At 53.9% G+C, this 15350-nt stretch overlaps 1 protein-coding gene across 2 annotated transcripts in view; it reads right to left on the bottom strand.

Moving 5' to 3' along the window:
- The window catches only part of GLIS2 (GLIS family zinc finger 2), a 30229-nt gene that overhangs the window by 4781 nt on the left and 10098 nt on the right, over nt 1-15350 (bottom strand). For both annotated transcript variants that reach the window (XM_083474757.1, XM_083474756.1), the window contains exons 2-5: nt 2648-2891; nt 2344-2525; nt 529-705; nt 295-428 (exon numbers count right to left, since the gene is read on the bottom strand). In XM_083474757.1, coding sequence (XP_083330883.1) covers nt 295-428; nt 529-705; nt 2344-2525; nt 2648-2816 — 662 coding nt within the window. In that variant the 5' untranslated portion in view covers nt 2817-2891. The remainder of the gene's footprint in view (nt 1-294; nt 429-528; nt 706-2343; nt 2526-2647; nt 2892-15350) is intronic.

The following is a 15350-nucleotide window of genomic DNA, read 5'->3' as shown; positions in this document are numbered from 1 at the left end:
AAGCAAATTTGGGGAGCTCAAACACGAGGGATTTTGCTGCCCCCTCCCTTCTGAGTCACGGGTAGCCAGTGCGGTGACCACCCAAGGCGCTGTCAGCCTGCAGCTTGCACCCACGGCCAGCAATGCCAGAAGCTGCCTGGACGTCTGCTCAGCACAGCTCTACGGGAGATGCTGCTCTCCGTCTCGCTCCTCCGCCTGCTGCGCATGGTCCCTGGGAAGCCTGCAAGCCCCTTGAGGGAGGGTCAGGGGTCTCTCCCACTCCCCGGGTGCCTGGGCAGTGAGCAGTTGGCTTACCTGGCATTGAAGCCCCTTCCGTGGCGAGCGCAGCCCTCCCAGTGGCAGCAGTAGCCGGCGTCCTTCTCGGGCTTCACGTGGAAGTCGTTGACGTGGTCCACGAGGTCTTGCAGCAGGTCAAAGGGCTGGTTGCACTGGAGAAGGAAGAAGCAGAGGAGGGAGGGGCTTCAGTCTCAACAGAGACCAGCAGGGCCCTGGAGGGAGAGGCGCCCCCACCCCAAAGGCACTGCTCACCTTTGACCACCGGCACACCAGCTGCTTCTGCAGGGGCATCTCTGGGGAGAGGCGCTTCTCTTTGGGGGCCCCCAGGAAGGCTGAGGCAGGCAGGTGCAAGGCACCCCCCGAGTTGAGGGGCAGGAAGAACTGGAAGGAGCTGCGGAGGCCATCGATGTAGCGCAGGGACTGGAGGTCCTGGGGGGACGAGAGGGGGGGGGGTTGGAAAGGAACAGAAATGTCCCCTGCATTTTTCTGGCAATGCAGAGGGCTTGATGGTCTGGCTCACAAAGCCTGGAAATGCTGGGATGGCAGTCAATGGATTGAGGAGGGAACTTGACAAGACAGAAGTACTGCTTGGGGGACAGGAGGCGGGCTGGTGTGGAGGATTCCCTGGTCCTGAATGGGGCCACTGTGCCCCTGAAGGACCAGGTGCGCAGCCTGGGAGTCATTTTGGACTCTCAGCTGTCCATGGAGGCGCAGGTTAACTCTGTGTCCAGGGCAGCTCTTTACCAGCTCCATCTGGTACGCAGGATGAGACCCTCCCTGCCTGCAGACTGTCTCGCCAGAGTGGTGCATGCTCTGGTTATCTCCCGCTTGGACTACTGCCATGCACTCTACGTGGGGCTACCTTTGAAGGTGACCCGGAAACTACAACTAATCCAGAATGCGGCAACCAGACTGGTGACTGGGAGCTGCCGCTGAGACCATAGAACACTTGTCCTTTAAAGACCTACAGTGGCTCCCAGTACATTTCCAAGCACAATTCAAAGTGTTGGTGCTGACCTTTAAAGCCCTAAATGGCCTTGGTCCTGTATACCTGAAGGAGCGTCTCCACCCCCATCGTTCTGCCCGGACACTGAGGTCCAGCTCTGAGGGCCTTCTGGCAGTTCCCTCCCTGCGAGAAGTGAGGTTGCAGGGAACCAGGCAGAGGGCATTATTGGTAGTGGGAAAAGGATGTCAAGGAAATAAACAACTATCTGAATTTTAGAAGAGTTCTGAAGGCAGCCCTGTTTAGGGAAGTTTTAGATGTTTGATGCCTTACTGTGTTTGAAATTTTAATTGGTCGGAAGCTGCCCAAAGTGGCTGGGGAAACCCAGTCAGATGAGCAGCATATAAATATATAAATATAACTATTAACTATTAATTAAATATACCAACTATTACTTTACTTGACAGGTTGCAGGTTCTTATTTTGGCAAAGGTGGGCAAGGCAGGAGGCTTCCCCTCCCCATCTATCCCCCCACCTGCCACTTGAGAGGATGCCCACCCTCCCCTGCAGGAGACCCATAGAACTGCAGAGTTGGATGGGACCCCGTGGGTCATCTAGCCCAACCCCCTGCCCTCCCAGCTCAGCCAGAGTCTGGCTTCCTCTCAGTGGGCTGGAGTTCCACAGGGTCTGGTCCTTCAGAGTTGCCTTGTCTCCCATTCAGCTGCCTCACTGGGCTGCTGCCAGGGAAGATGCCAGCGGACTTTTGCCGCTCGGCTGCCCACCATAATAATAATAATAGTAATAATAATAATAATTTATTTATACCCCACCCTCCCCAGCCTAGACCAGGCTCAGGGTGGCTAACACCCGATATAAAAATGAATTGATTGAAATACAACTTAAAAAGAAGATTAAAATACAACATTAAAATACAGCCTCATTTCAATGGAAACTCAAATCAAAAACTTTTTGGGGGATGAAAACGTCAAGTCTTCACCAAGGCTAACTATCCAGACTGGTCCCACATGGGCCAGAAAAAAAGCCAGGGAAGTCCCCAAATAGGGGACACATCCCTTGCGCAGGACCCTGGGGCACAGCAACCTCCTCTGCCCCCAGCAACTCACCCGCAGGGCGGAGGAGCTCACCAACTCCCCGCCGCTCTGCCTGTCAGGGGAGAGCGAGGCGCGGCCCCCGCTGGGGGAGTCCAAGCCAGGAGGCGGAGGCGGAGAGAGGCTCAGGTCGATGGTGGGGGTGGAGGAGAAGCGGGTGTTCCTCTTGTCGTGGCATTTGGGGTGCAACTGGAGGCCTGCAAAAGAAGGGGAGAGATGCAATGAAGAAGCTCCAACCTACGTCTCCCCTGCCCTGCCCCAGTTCCACGACTCCAGCAGAGCCTCCTTCGCATCTGCCCCCCACCCCTCGGCCACTCACCGTCGAGTGGGGAATGAGGCGAGTCGGGGCTGCTGTCCTCCCGGATCCGGAAGTCCTGGCGGAAGGACCGGGGCCTGGAGCCGCCCAGGGTCTGGTCGCCCTTGGCTTGTGCTGCCTGGAGCTTGGAGATGCTCAGCTTGAGGTCCAGCGGCTCCTCGAGGGAATGCATGGCGAGTGGCCAGGGAGAAGGCCACTCTTGTCAATTGGGGAGGGGGGAGGAGGATGTTTCGAGGGGCTCCTCAACCTGGAATATCAGAGAGAGAGAAAGAGAGGGTAAGGAAAAGGAGGGGACATATTACCATATGTGGTGGGATTGTAATAAAATTTTAAAAAATTGGGAGATGATATACAATGAATCGAAGAAAATGTTCCATCTAACATTTCCTAAGAAACCCGAAGCATTTCTGTTGGGGATTGTAGGGAAAGACCTGCCAAGGAAGTTGAAAAATATCTTCATGTATGCGACAACGGCAGCGAGAGTCTTAATAGCACAAGGATGGAAGAACGAGGAAACCCCGACTAAAGAACTATGGCAAGAGAAACTGATGGACTATGCAGAACTGGCAAAATTGACACACAAATTACGGGACAAGGATAACTGTGACTTTAAAGATGCATGCGAACCTTTTACAAAGTATTTAAAGAAGCAACAAAGTGAAATGGACTCCTTGGCAGGCTTTGAATAAACACAAACTCTTTATTGATAATAACTAGCCAGATAAATTTAGGATTTATACAATTTTGTAACATGCAGAGAATAGCATCTATAGAGAAACCAGAGATTGGAACTGAGGGAAGTTGGGGGGAGGGGGGTTGTTTTATGGGGGGGATGGGGGGAAAAACTAAGGATGATATGTTGTAAGCTAATATGTTGTATTTAAATTCCTAATAAAAATATTAAAAGAGAGAGAGAGAGACAAGCTGGAGCAGCTGCACAACTCTGGATCAGGCCCCAGGCCCCGCCCTGCGCCAGCAGTTGCACTACAGAATGGTCCCGCTGGGCATCAGGAAAGGAAATATGCAGATTGGACTCTCAGTGGAGGTTTTTAAAGCCCATTATGTGGGAGAAAAGCAATGACATACTTAGACAGCATCTTAAAAAGCAGAGACATCACCTTGCCAACAAAGGCCCGTATAGTTAAAGCGATGGTTTTCCCAGTAGTGATGTATGGAAGTGAGAGCTGGGCCATAAAGAAGGCTGATCGCGAAGAATTGATGTTTTTGAATTATGGTGCTGGAGGAGACTCTTGAGAGTCCCATGGACTGCAAGAAAATCAAACCTCTCCATTCTGAAGGAAATCAGCCCTGAGTGCTCACTGGAAGGACAGATCCTGAAGCTGAGGCTCCAAGACTTTGGCCACCTCATGAGAAGACTTGGCTCCCTGGAAAAGACCCTTATGTTGGGAAAGATGGAGGGCACAAGAAGAAGGGGACGACAGAGGACGAGATGGTGGGACAGTGTTCTTGAAGCTACCGAGTGCCTGGCGTGCTCTGGTCCATGGGGTCACGAAGAGTCGGACATGACTAAACAACAACCATGTGGGTTTGTGGCTCCCCAGAACTGGCCAGCAGGGGGCAGCAGCTGCTCCAGGAAAGGCTGGCAGAGGACATCGGTCACAGGGCTCCCCACCACCAGCAGCTGGGAACAAAGTCGCTCTGCCCCTCCCCTCGAGGCTGGCAGATCAAAGAGTCACAAGGGAGGCTGCCTCCCTTGTCTTGCTCTGGGCCCCAAACTTCGCTTCTTCCTTCCCTCCCAGGTCTTAAAAAAATGTCTGCACAAAGACCTTGGCACAACCAGAGTGTTTCTGCCCCATGCGGGCACCAGGAGATGTGATGGGTGCCTCCTTCTGGTCTGGAGACCTCCTGCCAGCTGCTCACCTGGGCAGGGCAAGGGGGGGGGGACTTTCGCTCCAGATCCTGCCTGGGACTTTCAGCAGACACAGCCAGAGCCCACCCCCACTGGTAACCAGCCACGCAAATTGTTTACTGGTGAGGCAAGGGGGGGGGGCAAATTGTTTACTGGTGAGGCAAGGGGGGGGGGGCTTTCAGCCTCTCCCGTCCAATTTCCCTGTAACAGTTAACAGTTTATCCACTCGCACTTGCCGTCTCTTGGCATCAATATCCATTTCAATTAGAATCACAGTTTTCAAATTAAATAAGAAATGCTGCTCTCATGGGTGACAGGCAATGTGTGATTTGGGAGGGCGACAATTTTTAATCTCGCCGTTTTCATCGCAGTAGGACTTGTATAGCACTTATTTAGGAAAGTGTATCATTACACATGTGCAGAGTGCCACTATCTGCTCCTGGGGGGATCAATTATTTTGTGGGAAATTGGGGGGGGGAGAGATTGAAAAATTGGGAAACACATTTTCCAGCCCAATTTTTATGTGGTTCCCCACCCCCCCAACAGGCCTTCACCTCTGTAGCCACAGTTATGCTTTTGGGCTGGGTGGTGCAGAGGATATTGACAGAAATACCCTCTCTGTAAATTCATGGGAGTGTAAATTGCATGTGGGGCAAGAAAGGGTGTGGAAATTTGGGAAAGGGGGGGTCTTTTTAAAAAAAAAAATGCTTGACATTTGTATTGAGAGGAATACCCCAGTAGCCCTGGTGGAAGACTACTGCTTCATGAAGGCAAGTTATTTCCATTCAATTGAGGCTCCAATAAACACCCCAATTCCACAAATTCACATTAATGCAGTTTATCAAATAATCCAAGTTAGAAATAACGGTGTTGCCTTCAACATGGCGCTCGGGTGAATGCTCTGTGGGGTTAGGGTGTTTTCCCTCCTTCTTGCACCCCCTAAATCTGTGCTGGGTCCTGCTTGTGGGTCTCCCATTGAGGAACCCCATTGGCCACTGGCCTCATCCCTCTTGCAGGTTCTCCCCTTGTCCTTCACCTGTGCTGGCTCTCCAGGTGTGGTTGGACGACAGCTCCCATCAGCTCTGCTAAGAGATTACGCCCCACACCTGGGAGTGGGAGTCATGTTGGCACTCCCTACTTTGAAGGGGAGGGGGCTGCCTAAGACCCAGACATTGTTAGACACCAACAACCACCATCTTCATCACCATCTAGCTCCCTGGGAGTCCAAACACCGGGAGGTCCACACGTGGCTCCATCCCTGGCTTAGTCCAGATGCTTCTACTGACACTTGTCCAGGAGACCTTCCTCACTGGGGACACAGGGCTAAAACCCATCTGGGATGCTGGTGGGGGGCAGCGCACCCCGCTTTCCGTTGCTGCCGCCTCCTCTTTTCACAAGGATGGAGAAGGTCTAAAGGTCCCAGGAGCAGAATCTCCAAGAACATGGATGAAAAGGGGGGCTTCAGGGTGGGATTTATGAGTCCTGGCAGTCAAGGGGTGTCTACCTGCCAGTTCCCCTGTGCCTCCTTAGGCATTGTTGTTGTTTAGTCCTGTCCGACTCTTCGTGACCCCCTGGACCAGAGCACACCAGGCACTCCTGTCTTCCACTGCCTCCTGCAGCTTGGTCAGACTCATTCTGGTTGGTAGCTTCCAACCATCTTGTCCTCTGTCATCCCCTTCTCCTTGTGCCCTCCATCTTTCCCAACATCAGGGTCTTTTCCAGGGAGTCTTCTCATGAGGTGGCCAAAGTATTGGAGCCTCAGCTTCAGTGTCTGTCCTTCCAGTGAGCACTCAGGGCTGATTTCCTTAAGAATGGATATGTTTGATCTTCTTGCAGTCCGTGGGACTCTCAAGAGTCTCCTCCAGCACCTCCTTAGGCATAGGGGCCCCAATTCCACAGAAGTCACCAGCCCTCCTGCCTTCTCCAGCAGCTTGGAGAGAGGGATGCGCTTTTTGGGGACATCCACCCAGAGGGGAAAGGGAGGGAAGTAGCGGGCGGGGGCAAGAAGGAAGCCTTCCTCCAGACCTCCAAGATTTGTCGGGCCCCGCCCTGCCCCTTCCTTGCCCTACGGCACAACCGGAGGAGAGGGAAGACTCAGCTCGGGCGACTTGCGCAAGACCCGGCGCATCTTCCACGCAGCTCCTGGAACAAACTGAGCCCACGTCCAGGCCCCCCGCCCCGTCCAGAAGCCCCGCCTCGCGGGGAGTTGGGTCAAGGCACTCTGCGTATGCTCAGGGGCGCCCGCCTGCCTCGTCTTTTCCCTCCCGGAGCACCGGGCCGCGGGCTCCCCAGGCCCTGCGTGACCCCGAGCTGCCTCTGCCTCGACGGGGACTCCCGCCAAGCTCGCTGGCCCGGCTGCCAAGTGCCCTGCGACGGGCTGGACAGGGCTGCGGCTCGGGCTGTTTTCCTTCGGCTCCGGCCCCGCCTGCCTCCCCAGGCAGCCCGGGAACGCCCGGCTACTGCCGCTGCCAAGAGCGGATGAATGGAGGCGCAGGACGCGACGGGGCGCGCGGGCAGCGAGCGCAAGGAAGCCAAAGCGGCCATCGGAGGGTCGCTGGGGGTGGTGGGGCCGGGAGCCGGAGCCTTCCCCTCTCCGGCAAGCTCCAGGTGGCACCTGCTCCCTCACCCACCCACCCCGGCTGGCGGAGGCCGCCTCCTGCCCTCCCTGCCTGGCTGGCACCGGGCCACGGCAGGCGGCAGCAGCTCAGACGCGCAGGAATGCGGCAGCGCCTCCCGCGGAGCCGGAGCACGGGGGGGGGGCAGGCCCAGGCAGGAGCCCCCGCCGGGCCGACGCCTGGGAGGCAGAGGGGCCCCGACGGCCTCGGTGTGCGGGGGCGGCCCACCCGCGCGCTGGGAGGTCCGAGGCGGCTGCATGAAAGCGCATCCTGCCCACCCCGCGGACTGTCCACCCTCGAAACAAAAGCGCCGTCGGCGGCGGAGTCAGCGCACTTCTGGGCTAAGACATTATTATTATTATTAATATTATTATTATTATTATTATTATTATTATTATTATTATTATTATTATTATTATTATTATTTTATATACCGCCCTATTCCCTGGGCGTTTAAGAGCGGTTCACAAAATAAAATCAAAATATAAAACCACAAAAGACATAATCAAAATTAAAGCAACAGAATAACACCCCCCCCAAAGACACCACACTTTAAAATGGCACAGAATCTTAGAATTGTGATGGAAAGGGCAGTAGAGGGTAATTTAGTCAAACTCCACTATTATATGATTCTATGAACTCCCTGCTGTGGAGGAATCTCAGCTCAAAGGTCCTGTCCAACCTCTGCTTAATAATAATAAAAAAATTATTTATACCCCGCCCTCCCCGGCCAGAGCGGGGCTCAGGGCAGCTAACACCAATAAAATCACAGTAAAAACATAAGGGGGGCAATTTAAAATACAGGTTAAAATGCAATTTAAAATGCAGCCTCATTTTACAAACCACCAAGGAAGGAGAGGTCATCACCTTCTGACATGAGAGAATCCTAGAATGGTAGCTGGAAGGGTTCTCCAAGAGTCATCTAGTCCACCCCCTGCAATGCGGGAATTTAAACTAAAGCATCCATGAGAGATGGCCACCCCACCTCTGCGTCAAAACCTCCCAGGGAGGAGATGGACCCTTGCTCTGAGGCTGAGCCCTCCCGCCAGCTGCCACCAACCCAGCTGAACTGAAGGAGTGCAAGCTGCCCTCCCAACACCCTCCATGGGGATCTGCAGATGGGAAGCGCCTTGGGGCAGGGACCCTCCCTCTGGGCTCACCCCGCCAGTGCCCAGGAGCTGCCAGGTAGGTATGGGCCAGGTTCAAGTATATAAAGCTCTTAACAGCTTGGGACCAGTCTACCCTGCGAGATCACCTTAACCAATAGATGGCCACTAAACTGTTTTGATTGGCAGAACTGGCTACAGGTCCCACGTACCAGTTTCACAATTGTAACCCCCCTTCACTTGGTGTGGAGGAACTTTGGAACTCCCTGCTGACTGATATGCTGTACCATTTTCAGCACCAGCTAAAAACATTGTTTAGATAAGCCCGGGTGTTTAGAAATGCTAGTGTGAATTTTAATCTGATTTTTAGTAGATTTCGAAGTATTTTTTTTATAAAAAAACAACCCACAACTTTATTGTTTTATGTAAACTTTATGAAATAAATAAATAAAACGTAGCAAAACTAGTTTCCCCATTTCAGGAACCAAGAGGACAAAAACTTTAAAAAAACAATGGGAGAAGTTTATAATTTACTTAGGAGACCACTGTAAGCAGATGAAAACATTAGCAGGATTTTAATTTCACTTGTAATGTAACAAACATTATGGATAATATGGATGGATATAAAATATAGAGTATGCAACAATATGCAGCTGAAAATGTTGACAATAGGACCCATGGAGTCTTGAGATTCAGAGAATTCTCTATACACGGATATGTATTTATAAATTTATATCTGTAAAATCAAATAAAAATGATTTCAAAAAACAAACACACTGTTTTCCCTGGGTTTTCCCTGTACTGGTCTTACATTTTAAATTTCTTGTCTCATGCTGCTTTATAATACAACTTTACTCCTTTCTCATGGCGTTTGTGTCCTTGAGGAGGACTGTGTCGAAAGAAGAGGCCAGAGGCGAACTCATGATTTGATATAAAAGCAGGAGGGGCCTGGTGCCCTCAGCCCCCCACCAGGGCTTGGGGCCAGGAGGCGGGGGGATACCAACCAAGAGAGCGGGGGGGAAGGCCCTCCAGCCTCTTCTGGTGGGACTCATCCGGGACAGCAGAGGAAGGCCGCAAAGCCAGGCAGCTAGACTTTGCTCACACCCACAGCCTTAGGGGACCTTGGGGTCTCAAAGGTCAGCAGCCAAAATTAGGTGCTCTCCGCTGCTCATGCGCTGTTCTAAACCATAGTTGTGGCGTCTCCTGCAGCACGCCTGAGGCTCCGTACCCAGTCATGCTCCCCTAAATCCGCCTAAATTCCAGGCTAAAGAAAAGAGGAGACAGGAGAGCCACTTTAAAATATCTGAAGAGGGAGCAAGCTTGTTTTCTCCTGCTCCAGAGGGTAGGACTTGAACCAGTGGCTTCAAGTGACACGGGAGGAGGTTCTGACTAAGCATCAGGAAGAAGTTTCTGAAAAGCGATAGCCGCTCGACAGGGAAGCACACTCCCTTAGGCAAACTCGGCCCTCCAGATGTTTTGGGACTACGACTCCCATCATCCCTAGCGAACAGGACCAGTGGTCAGGGATGATGGGAATTGTAGTCTCAAAACATCTGGAGGGCCGGAGTTTACCTATGCTGCCCTTAGGAGATGGTGGACTCTCCTCCCTTGGGGGTTTCTAAGCAGAGGTGGGATGGCCACCTGTCATGGATGCTTTAGCTGAGATTCCTGCATTGGAGGGGGCTGGAATGGATGACCTTGGGGGGCCCCTTCCAACTTGATTCTATTATTCTAGTCTGAAGGCTTAAAGCAGTACTACACCACTTTGTCAGTAAGGAAGAGTGCTGGGAACTAAAGGGGTGGTGGTGTAAACTGTATCTCCAGGCGATCCGTCCCCCTAAGCAAACTACAGTTCCCAGCATTCTCCCCGACTGTTAGAGCAGCATAAGGGGAGGTGTGGATGTCGTCCCAGGAGGGCCCCTCCCTCCCCCTGCTCCCCACCCAGAGAGGGGCCTGCTGGGGACTCTGCCTGGAAGGAGCAGCTGGCAGGAGGCAGCTCTGGCTGGCTGGGGCCAAGCGTGGTGGCGCCCCTCCCAGCCGGAAGAGGCCTTTCCTCTACCTCCCCGCCATGTGTCAGCTGGAGGGGTCGCACAGCTGCAACAGGAATCCATTAGAAAGGAGGCGAGGGCGGAAGCGGGTGGGGAGCTGCTGCTGCTGCAGCAAGGAGAGGGGAGAGGGGGCCCCCTCCCTCCCCAAAGGCTGCTCCACTTCCCTGCTTAATTGCATGCAGCCAAGGGAGGGAGGCAGGATCCTGCAGGCTGTCCTTGGCAGAGGCCCAGGCGGCTGCAGGCCCTATAGGAAGACACCCCCCCCAGGGTGCCCCTCGCTGACCCCTCCTGGAAGCAGGCTGGGGGGCAGCAAGGCTGTGCCTGGAATGAGAAGGGGTCCAGAGGGCAAGGAGGACCCTGTCTGGCTCCTTGGCTTTTCCCCCAAGAGCGGAGAATTGGAGCCTCACCTCTTCCAAAGACAGGTCAGAGCTCCGCTGGCCACAGGAAGCCTCTGGGACCCTTCTCCTTCGGCCAGAGTTACTTATTTATTTGATACGGGGACATTTCTCCTCCTCAGCCTCTCTCTCTCTCTCTCTCTCTCTCTCTCTCTCTCTCTCTCTCGAAAACGCCCCAGGGCAGCTCTGGCCAGAAAAAACAAGCCGGAGTGAAAACAATTCCTCTGCACAGAGGGAGAGAGGGAGAGCCTGTGCAGCTCAGTTTCCCTTGTTACATAAAGCAGCAAAGCAGATGTAGAGGCATCCCACCAGCCCCCTAATTCTCCCACACCTGGGTCTGTGTCCCACCAGGTCCTACTCAGAGGAGATGCAGTGAAATGGATGAAGCCACGTTGGCCCAGTCCCTTGGCCTCCGCTGAGCCTAAATCCCTTCTCAGGCGCTGGGAGAAGCAGCCACCTTTGTTGAAAGAGCCCACTGAGTCATTGATTTATATATTGCATCTATAGCCCACCTCCAAGGAGACAATCAAAGAATTGTTTGAAGGGATCATCTAGTCCAACCCACTGCAATGGAGGGATATGCAGCTGTCCCGTATGGGGATGGCAGCAATAAAACTGGCAGCACCTTTGCAAAGCTAAGCAGGGTCAGGTATGGTTTCAGACTGGATGGGAGATGGAGTGTTGAGTTCCCTGCATCACAGGGGGTTGGACTAGATTGCCCCTGGGGTTCCTTCTAACACTAACATTTGAGGATTCAGAAAGCCTTATGAGCACCATGTTTTAACCAGCTGAACTATCCAGGAGCTCAAATATTCCCCTCCTCAACTAATCACTACAAAAGCCCCTGGGGGGCAGGTTAGTCTGAGAGAGGCAGTGATTCCCCCCCCCCCCCGAAGGTCACCCCCGGTGGGCATGACTGAGTGGGGAGATTCAAACCCTAGTCTCTCCCAGGTCCTAGTCTGTCACTCCAACCACTACACCATACTCCCCTTGCCTAGCCCTGCCCTTCCCCATCACAAACCCCACCACACCCGACAGCAGAAACTACAACTAATCCAGAATGTGGCAGCTAGACTGGGGACTGGGAGCAGCCGCTGAGACCACATAACTCCAGTCTTGAAAGACCTACATTGGCTCCCAGTAAGTTTCCAAGCACAATTCAAACTGTTGGTGTTGACCTTTAAAGCCCTAAACGGCCTCGGTCCAGTAGACGTGAAGGAGCGTCTCCACCCCCATCGTTCAGCCCAGACAGAGGTCCAGCTCCAAGGACCTTCTGGCAGTTCCCTCCCTGCGAGAAGCCAAGTTGCAGGGAACCAGGCAGAGGGCCTTCTTGGTGTTGGCGCTTGTCCTGTGGAACACCCTCCCATCAGATGTCAAGGAAATCAACAACTATCTGACTTTTAGAAGACATCTGAAGGCAGCCCTGTTTAGGGAAGCTTTTAATGTTTAATAGATTATTGCATTTTAATATTATGAAGAAACTGCCCAGAGTGGCTGGGGAAACACAGCCAGATGGGTGGGGTATAAATAATAAATTACTATTATTATTATTATTATAGCAGAAGCCCCTCCAGGAGGCTTTGCTCAGACGGCCTCCTGGGCCGGTCCCTGCACTCACTCCCTAGCTCAGGAGCCAGTTCCTACTTGACAATCAGGCCCACACAGCCCCCTCCACTTACTCCCCAATATCTCCCCCCACCGCAGTTCAAAGGGATTGTGGCCTGTGCTCCACACAGGAGGGGAAACAAAGTTCAGCTGGGGATCAAGCCCAATCCCCTCACTTCCCTCTCGCCAGAAGAGCCAAGCGAGGGGGGAGAGACTCCCACAGCTGGCAGATCACCAGGGGGTCTGCAAATGCCCCCCATTTCCACAAAGCTGTTTGCTGGGGAAGGAAAGCTGGCAGCCCCAGAGGCTCTCAGAGGTGCCCTTATCGTTCCCCCATTGCAAGGGGGAGGACAGAGAGGGAGGGTTCAGGCCAGCAAAGAAATGTAGGCAGGTTTGCAAGAGGGACCCACATCTGCCTCTGATTCTGGGGCCAGGCAGGAGCTGGGCGGAGGGGGGACGTCTGCCCCACCCTGGCAGAGCCTTGCAGAGAGTCTCAGGAATGAGGCAGGGTGCAGCTGCCACCGAGGTGCGAAGCAAGCCCTGAGTCTCCCAGCCCCCCCCCAAAAGCCAGTGGATTCCTGAGCTGCTCCAGGGAGCCAGCTGGGGTGGGGCGCTTTGGAGGCAAAGCCTCTCTTGGAAGCAGAGGCTGCCAAACCAAACTGGCCCCCAGCACAACATTCCTGGGAACAAACCTCCCAGCCTGGAATCCAGAGGAACTGGAAGGGTGAGGGCCACCTCTCTCGACTTCCAGGGGGGGCGTGCAGGCAGCCCCCACCCTGGGGCCAAAGACGTGGGGAGGAGAAGAGGGGGGAGGAGGAGGAGAGGTTCCTGGCCTGCGAAAAAATGGGAGGCTGCCTCCATCTCTGCAGCTTGTGCGACGACGCCCCTCCAGTGCTGGCCGGCAGCTGCCCCTCCTTCTCCAGACAGAGGCTGGAATGCTCTCCTTGACCCAGAAGGACCCACAGCCTCCCAGACACAGGCTCCTCTGGGCCTCCCCCCCCCCATTGCTCCAGGGATTGGGTTGCTGGGTAAGGGCCTGCCTGGGAGACAGCTGGGGGCTCTAGATGGGAAACTGTGAGGCTCAGGGCTGCCCCTCCTCCTGCGCCCCCCCCCCCAGACTGGAACAGGAAATGTGCCTGATGAACAGACCCAACACACCCTGCTCTCCATTCCCCCCCCCCTTCAAGCCACTTCCATCCTGTCCTGACTCATATCAATCGCAGCCAGGCAAGAGCTGGATGTGGTCAGGGAGCTGCCAGGAGCTTCTGCTCCGCCAAAGAACACAATCCTTTCTTTCTCCCTCGCCTGTGGCGAGTGCGAATCTCTTCCAAGTGAGCAGGCAGAGGAGCTCCCCCCCACACACACACACTAGGATGAGCACTGGTGCAACCTCCTGGATGCTCTCTGGGCCTCGTGGTTCTCAGACCTGGTGCCTGACCTCCAGCTGAGACCACATAACACCGGTCCTGAGAGACCTACATCGGCTCTCAGTATGTTTCCAAGCACAATTCAAAGTGTTGGTGTTGACCTTGAAAGCCCTAAACGGCCTTGGCCCAGTATTCCTGAAGGAGCATCTCCACCCCCATTGTTCTGCCCGGACTCTGAGGTCCAGCGCCGAGGGCCTTCTGGCGGTTCCCTCATTGCGAGAAGTGAAGCTACAGGGAACCAGGCAGAGGGCCTTCTCAGTGGTGGCGCCCACCCTGTGGAATGCCTTTCCATCAGATGTCAAGAAAACAACTATCTGATTTGTAGAAGACATCTGAAGGCAACCCTGTTTAGGGAAGTTTTTAATGTTTAACAAACCACTGCATTTTAATATTTTGTTGGAAGCCGCCCAGAGTGGCTGGGGAAACCCAGCCAGATGGGCGAGGTATAAATTTATTATTCTTATTCTTCTTCTTCTTATTATTAGTGCCCATTCCTAGAAGACACTCCCTGGCCTTCCCATCAGCTGGTCTTCCTTGGGGTAGCATCTACCTGGGGCACCGACATGTGACACACGCAGCATGAGGCCAAGCTGAAAGTTCAGCCATCCCTATCCGCTTCCTTCATGGCAGATGGGCGGCCACCTCTGCCCACCAGAGCAAAAAGTCGGCTTCTGAATGCTGTTTGCTGGGTGCTGCAAGCGAGGAGCAGGGAAGAGAGATTGCTCTGCCATCCTGATTGCTTCTCAGCTCTGGGGAGGGTAACACTATTGGGGACAACGAGCCACAATGGCTATCTCTGCAGCTGGAGGCACCAAGCAGTGTCAGAAACTTGGATGCAGAAGCGGGGCGCCAAATGGCTCCTTAAACCAGGGTTACAGTCGCCAAAATGGAATGTCTAGGAGCCATTTGGGGCCAAATGGCTCGGTTTCTGAAATTTGTTCTGATCATGCAGATAAAATGCACTGTTGATGTATAAAAACAGCCCCGATCCGAGGATCCCCAGGAAGGCACCTCCAAATGGTGGAGACATCAGGCATCCAGGTATCTTGGTCACAGGTGGCCGATAGCCAGGTGCAAAATGCACCTCTGATGCCTGGTGAATTTTGAACCCTGGCAGCAAGGCTTCTGAATCACAGTTGCTGGAATCTGCAGGAGGGGAAGGGGCTCTGAGCCCCAGTCCCTGCTTGGTGGGCTTCGCTTTGTGGTGTCTCGTTGCCAGCATTCAAAATCCACCAGGCACATTTTGCACCTGGCCACCGGCCTCTTGCAATCGAGTGAAGATGCCCAGGCGCCACGTTGGCGCCTGACGTCTCCCCCATCTGGAGCAGCATGTCTGGGGATCCCTGACCGTATTCACACACCAACAGAACGTCCTGTAGAATTCTATCCGTGGTACTTTATGTCCACATTCAGAACAAATTTCAGGAACCAAAAAGTTGTATTGAAAAATACAAGCATCGAGCAGCCTGGCCCCAAAATAGCAACTAGGCATTCTATTTTGGTGACTGTAACCCTGGTTTGGCGGGACGCGGGTGGTGCTGAGGGTAAAACCTCAGTGCCTAGGACTTGCCGATCGTATGGTTGGCGGTTCGAATCCCCGCAGCGGGGTGAGCTCCCGTCGTTTGGTCCCAGCTCCTGCC

The sequence above is a fragment of the Podarcis liolepis genome (genome assembly GCF_965112155.1).
Source record: "Podarcis liolepis genome assembly, chromosome: 14".
In the NCBI taxonomy this organism is placed as follows: domain Eukaryota; kingdom Metazoa; phylum Chordata; class Lepidosauria; order Squamata; family Lacertidae; genus Podarcis; species Podarcis liolepis.
Note: the sequence above shows the minus strand (reverse complement) of the source record. Positions and strands in the feature narration are given on the sequence as shown.